The sequence below is a fragment of the Raphanus sativus genome, chromosome 5, assembly GCF_000801105.2.
Source record: "Raphanus sativus cultivar WK10039 chromosome 5, ASM80110v3, whole genome shotgun sequence".
In the NCBI taxonomy this organism is placed as follows: domain Eukaryota; kingdom Viridiplantae; phylum Streptophyta; class Magnoliopsida; order Brassicales; family Brassicaceae; genus Raphanus; species Raphanus sativus.
Window position 1 is genome coordinate 35,856,107 of NC_079515.1, and position 6,355 is coordinate 35,862,461.

Genomic DNA, 6,355 nt, shown 5'->3' on the forward strand with positions numbered 1-6,355 from the left:
AAAAATAATGTATAAATCTGATCATTCTATGTAAAAAGTTTCAGATATGTCTGTGTTATTATTATTTTTTAATTATTATACTATTAATGTATTATACAAATTAATACAAGATAAACTGTTTTTTTTTTGTTTAACTGACATTGTATTCAATGAAAAGAAGGATCAATAATAGTAAAAGAGAACTGTCAAAAACAATGCAAATGACTAAAAACAGAGGAAACATCTGTTGATTGCTTGTCATTCACGGAACCAAAAGAAAACCCACATTAGAGCCTTTTATCACAAACTAAACCTCTTTCTTCGTTCTGAACATAATCAAAACTTAGATTCCACCAATCTTGTTCTTGTCTGCATGCAGCAGATTGAGAAACATACCCTTTTTTCTTCTTGCCTCTCTCTATTTCTTCTCACACAAATCTCCCAACAGCCGTTGCTGGTAGTAGCAATGGCAGAACTAAGATCAGGCGTTCTATTCAAGCTTCTAGAGGAAATGGGGGTCGGGAAAGCACGAAGAGACGTTGATCACAGACCAGTTTTGCTTCAGATAAGAAGCATAATCCCTGTGTTAGCAGCTGGAGGTTTATGGCCTAACAAAGGCTTCTTCTTGAGAATCTCAGACTCAACGCATTCAATGTACGCCTCCTTGCCGAGAGAAGAAAACGATCTTGTCCTCTACGACAAGTTACAGATAGGTCAACTGATATTCGTGGAGAAGCTCGAGTTTGCTTATCCAGTTCCTATGATCAAAGGCATTAGACCAACACCAGGTCGGAGGGCTTGCACCGGTGAACCTATTGATCTAATCCCTAAAGAGCGTATAGAGAAGTTTTGTGCCAGTTTATCTGATACAGAGGAAAGCTATAATAATAACCAACAAGTTAAGAGGCCAAGAAGAACGAGATGGAGCAATTCAAGCGTCTCTGAGATGAATGTTACAGATTTTGGAATGTTGAAAAATCTTTCGAGTGTGATGGAGGAGGAGGAGAAGGATGATACAGATTCAATGGTCTCGAGTTGCTCTTCTTATTTGTCTTCAGCTGCTAGGAGAAGAATTTGGATGGGTTTGGGTGATGCTGGAAAGAGAAGAGAGTCATTAGATCCATCTAGGGTTAAGAATCATGTTCATGACATGAAATTACATGTTTCAAGAACTCGAAGTTACCCTGCTGTAAGTCTTATAGAAATGATTTTTACTCAAGAAGTCATTGTCTGATACTTTCTATATTTCTTAGGCGTCTCCTTCTCCTTCTGTGAGGAGCTGTGGAGTGATAGAGGAGAAGTCAAGTAGTAGAACAAGAAGAAGAGATAGTGTTGTTTCACCATCTCCAAAATGGGCTAAAAGCTTAAGCTATGGAAGTGGAAGTAGTAAGAGTAAGAACCTTCTTCTTCCACCTAGAAGCAATACCCTTGAATCCTCGGATTCGATATCAAGGAAAAGAAGCTGGACAGAGACTGAGATTCTCTGGAACTCACTTCCTCCCAAAGTTGTTAACCTAGGAAAGGTATTACAGATAGCTTTTTGATCAAGAAACCAGTTTGAATGAAAACTTAAACTATATAATAATAATGACATGGCAGGAGATTCTGAGACAGAGAGATAAGGCTATTCGCGCTGCGTCTCAAGCGTTGTTAGAGGCTTCAGCTGCTGAAAGATTGCTCAAATGTCTAAGGTAAGTGCTTACGAGTAAATGTAACTTCTTCCTCAAGTAATGTTTTCTCACTGGAATTATATGTTTAGGTCATACTCGGAGCTTTCGGACAAGAGGAATCAACACCATCATAACCAACAGCCACCGATAGGAGAGCTCTTGAGTTTCCAAGAGGAGTTAAGCAAGAGCAAGCTAATCATTCAATCATTATCAACTGAGGAAACAGAGCACTGCAACTCAAGAACAGGAGAGGAGAGACGCGAAAAGGCGACTCAGTGGATCAAATCAGCTTTAGCTACGGATCTCAAACCGGTTTCTTTACCCGCAAGTAAGCCTACGCAGAGTCCCGCGAGGAAGAGTTTTACCCTAATCGCTCAAGAAGTCAATAACCGTGAAGACAACACAAGGGACAGAGACTCAGGGTATGTAGAGAGAAAGGAGAGGTTAAGCAGAGCAGCAAGCGAACTCAGAAACTTGGTTAAGGAAGAAGGAAGAAGGTGGTACTTGAGCCGTGTCGAGAAGTATTTAGATGAGATCAGTAACGTAACAAAGTGGAGAGAGATGAGTAGTCAGCAAGTAGGAGAAACGATGTATCAGATAAAACGAGTGAGTGACTGGTTAGACGCTATGGTTAAAGGAGAAGAGGAGGAACAAGAAGAGGAAGTGGTGATGATGATGACAGAGTCAGAAAGAGAGGCTTGCGGTAGAGTGAGGAACAAGATTTATAGGATTCTTTTGAGACATGTTGAGAAAACTTCTTTGTTAAGTCATCAACGTAATACCAGTCTCATGTCTCATCAACAATACTACTGAAAAAGGGAAAAAAAAAACAAATTTGTTTTTAGGTTTTCATTTTTTTTTTTGGTCGTGACCGTAGGAATACTAGGAATTTGTTTAGTAAATTGTTACTTAGTTTCTCTAATGCAATTTTCAGGTTTAGTGTCGTATAGTAGTAACCAATTCGCGTATCTTGGACGCGTTAAGACAACGGCCTAATTGGTCAATATGCAAATTTATAATTTCCTTTTTTCTCTATATATTCCTTTTTTTTATAGTCTCTCTGGCTCTTTCTCTATATATACATACATACGATACACCAGATAGATCTCAATCTGATCCTCCTGTCTTTTTCGCCGTCTTTTTTCTTTCGACTTGAGTTTTGGTGCATTCGCCATCAAATCCTCTGATATTTTTTTTTTCTATAGAAACCATGTCTATACTCGAAAAGGTGATCAGCGCCTCCTTCTCACCCCATTCTAACACATGTCTTCACTCTGGCTCTCTTCATGGAATCTGCTTGGCTTGCAACTCGATGGTCGACGAACACTACCTCTACCGCAGACCGTTCGATTTTCTTTCCCATGGTTTACAGCTAACCCATGACGCCGTAGCGTTAACCAAACTCCTCACAACTCTATCATCTTCCCTCGGCGAGCAGAAGCTTCACTTGGTCCTCGACTTGGACCACACGCTACTCCACGCCACGAAAGCTTCACGTCTCAGCGAAGCAGAGAAGTATCTAACCGGAGAAGAAGCATGTAGGGACGATCTGTGGATGTTGAAATCCAGTGGATATTTGGTAAAGCTACGGCCTTTCCTTGGAGATTTCTTGAGAGAAACCAACAAGATGTTCACCATGCACGTTTACACGATGGGTACTCGGGATTACGCTGAAGACATCTTGGAGGTGATTGATCCGAGTCGATTCTATTTCGGTAACAGAGTAATAACGAGAAACGAGAGTCCTTGTACGAAGACCCTTGATTTCGTTTTGGCGGATGAGCGGGGAGCGATGATTGTGGATGATACACGTGATGTGTGGCCTGATCACAAGCGTAACTTAATTGTAATTAGCAGATACAATTATTTCAGAACGAAGAGCAGCCAAGACTCAAAGCCATACTCTGAGGAGAAGACAGACGAAAGTGAAAACAACAGTGGGTTGGTTGATGTTTTTAGATTACTAAAGGAAGTTCACGGTAGATTTTTTAGAGTTAGAGAAGGGCTGGAGTCAAGGGACGTGAGGTTGCTGCTACAAGAGATAGAAGCCAATCGCGTCTGACAAGTAATCTTTTAGTTTGTAGAAATTTTATTTTATAATATAAGCATTGTAAGGCTTTTTGATATCGTTCATGTGTAAGAATAAAGAAGTATCAAATATCTTTGTAAAGTTATTTTAAGTAGAAATCTTTAAAGCGTATTCCTTAATATATTTCTTTTGCATTAATCTATTACTCTAATATATAAATATATCCTCAAAACCAAACAAAACTACAGAGCATTGTATTTAATTGGTATTATGATATAACATAAAACAAAAAGGGGAAATAAAAAAAAGACTCAAAGCTCAAACATACGTTCAATCAACCCAATGTTTGGGATACTCTTAGCAACAAAAACCAACTTTGTGTCGAGGATGCTTCTGTTTTACTACGCTGCAGAATTTGAATAGTGCTTTGGCTTTAGGTTTCACTGATTGTATTTGTATGGACGTTTCTTACAAAGATTTTTTCCGTTTCGTACCTGAAAATTCTCACACACCGACCCACTTAAAGCGAATTATAACCCAAAACAAAATACAAAAGATACTGTATATGCATGATATTCTTTTTCAAAGTGGTTTAGTTATGATACTCTTGGGTTCGCATTACAACTTACAAGATTACTATCCTCAAGTCAAGTGTTCAGTTAAGCATCTATTTGTTTGCGGTAGTAATAGTTTCCATCTGTAAGACCAAAGAACAGTGTCTGGAAGGTTCATACAGATGGAATCAGTGGACTAGGATTAGCAGAAAGCCCATGTAAATAGAGTTCGTAATAAAGCAGAAAGCCATGTAAATTTTAAAATAGTTGAAAGCCGGGCCCATATTAATTGGACTCATGCTGCCTTAAGTACAGAGGGTTATAATGGTCAATAGCGAAGTTTGCACGTGCAAAAGACGGCACAGTTAAAAGAGAGCTCATGAGAAAAAGGAAACACAGTCAACGGATTGGTCTAGAAAGGAAAACACAGACAACGGATTGGGTCTAAGGGCATAATGGTCTACTATTATAACGACTTTCCTTTTCTCCAACACTTTCCAAAAAAAGTCTCTCGCTCTCTCTATAAAAACAACGATACCAAAGACTGAGAGATTCACTTGTTCTTGTAAAACCATTAGCAATAAACTCGATTCTCCTCTCCAGCTTTGCGATCGAACTAGGGTTTTCTTTTTGTTGATATTCGACTTGAGTTTTGTATATTTGAAGGTTTATTACAAGCGAACAGAGAAGAAACCATGTCTGTTGTTGAGAATCATTCTCTTGAACCGAGAGCCAAAAGACAGAAGATCGAACCCGTGAGAAACACGTCTTCGTACTCATTGTCTTCTCGTAGATGTCGTCACTGGTTTGTCCGTTACGGAATCTGCACCACATGCAACTCAACGATTGACAAAGCTCAAAGCAGAGCATTCGATTATCTTTCCCATGGTTTGCGGCTTAGCCATGAGGCTGTAGCGGTGACGAAACACCTTACCACACTAGTCTCTTGTTCCAACGAGAAAAAACTCCACTTAGTCCTTGACTTGGACCACACGCTTCTCCACACCACTCCTATTCCACGTCTCACCGAATCAGAGAAGTATCTAATCCAAAAAGCGGGTTCAAATACAAGAGACGATCTACGCAAGTGGAAAGCTCCAGGTGATCCCACGGTATTCTTGACAAAACTAAGGCCTTGTCTTCGTGAGTTCTTGAAAGAAGCAAACAAGATGTTCACAATGTATGCTTACACAATGGGTAATCGCGATTACGCTAAATTCATCTTGGACTTGATTGATCCGAAGCACATCTATTTCGGTGAAAGAGTGATAACAAGAGACGAGAGTCCTTACATGAAGACGCTTGAACTGGTTTTGGCTCATGAGCGAGGAGTGGTGATTGTGGATGATACACGTGATGTATGGCCTGATCACAAGCGTAATTTGATTGAAATTAGCAGATACAAGTATTTCAGAATGAGCAACCGTCAATACTCAAAGCCATACTCTGAGGAGAAGACAGACGAAAGTGAAAGCAACGGTGGATTGGTTGATGTTTTGAAGTTACTCAAAGAAGTTCACTGTGAGTTTTTCAGAGTCGCCAATGAAAAAGAGTTGGAATCAAAAGACATTAGGTTGCTGCTACAAGAGATAGAATTCAATCGTGTCCACAAAGAATGTTTTATTCGGTAGAAACTTTGTATAAGCCATTGCAAGTCTGTTAAAGTGTAGAAACTTCAGTTCAGTGTTGTCAGTTTGTTATCTCATTCATATGTAAGAATAAATGTATCTTTCATACTATTGAATGTCTGTTACGATTTTTTATAGATAAATATTTGTTTTGTTTTGTGTTTATGGTTTGTTTAGCCTTTGCATTTGTGTGTATGGTTGGTCTTGTTTTGCGTTTATGGATGGGTTAGCATTGATAATCCCATATCATTATATTTGGACAATCCAAAACGAAATATATGTTCTTAACAATTTTTCACTAAAACATCGAGTACATTACCAATAATGTTCTTAGCAATGATAGAATCTTAAGTTTTTATTTGAAACAGAAATGAGGATTCAAAATGCAGCATGAAACATAAATAAAAAAGCCACAAAATCACATCAAAGCTTAGACGAGTGCATGGCTGCTCGGACCTTCTTAGCTTCCTGCTCGTCTAGATTCATCTGTTTGGA

General features: G+C 39.0%; 2 protein-coding genes across 2 annotated transcripts; both read left to right on the top strand.

Moving 5' to 3' along the window:
• The first annotated feature begins 352 nt into the window (after positions 1-352).
• LOC130512846 (uncharacterized) lies at positions 353-2,462 on the top strand. The gene is made up of 4 exons (XM_057011260.1): positions 353-1,168; positions 1,233-1,502; positions 1,579-1,670; positions 1,739-2,462. Exons 1-4 carry the CDS (start codon positions 353-355, stop codon positions 2,460-2,462), a joined length of 1,902 nt encoding a protein of 633 aa, XP_056867240.1.
• Positions 2,463-2,752: 290 nt separating this feature from the next.
• On the top strand, positions 2,753-5,945 carry LOC130512544 (RNA polymerase II C-terminal domain phosphatase-like 5). The gene is made up of 3 exons (XM_057010642.1): positions 2,753-3,680; positions 4,363-4,367; positions 4,920-5,945. The coding sequence occupies exons 1-3, from the start codon at positions 2,860-2,862 to the stop codon at positions 5,861-5,863; spliced, it is 1,770 nt and encodes a 589-aa protein (XP_056866622.1). The 5' UTR covers positions 2,753-2,859; the 3' UTR covers positions 5,864-5,945.
• Positions 5,946-6,355: the final 410 nt, after the last annotated feature.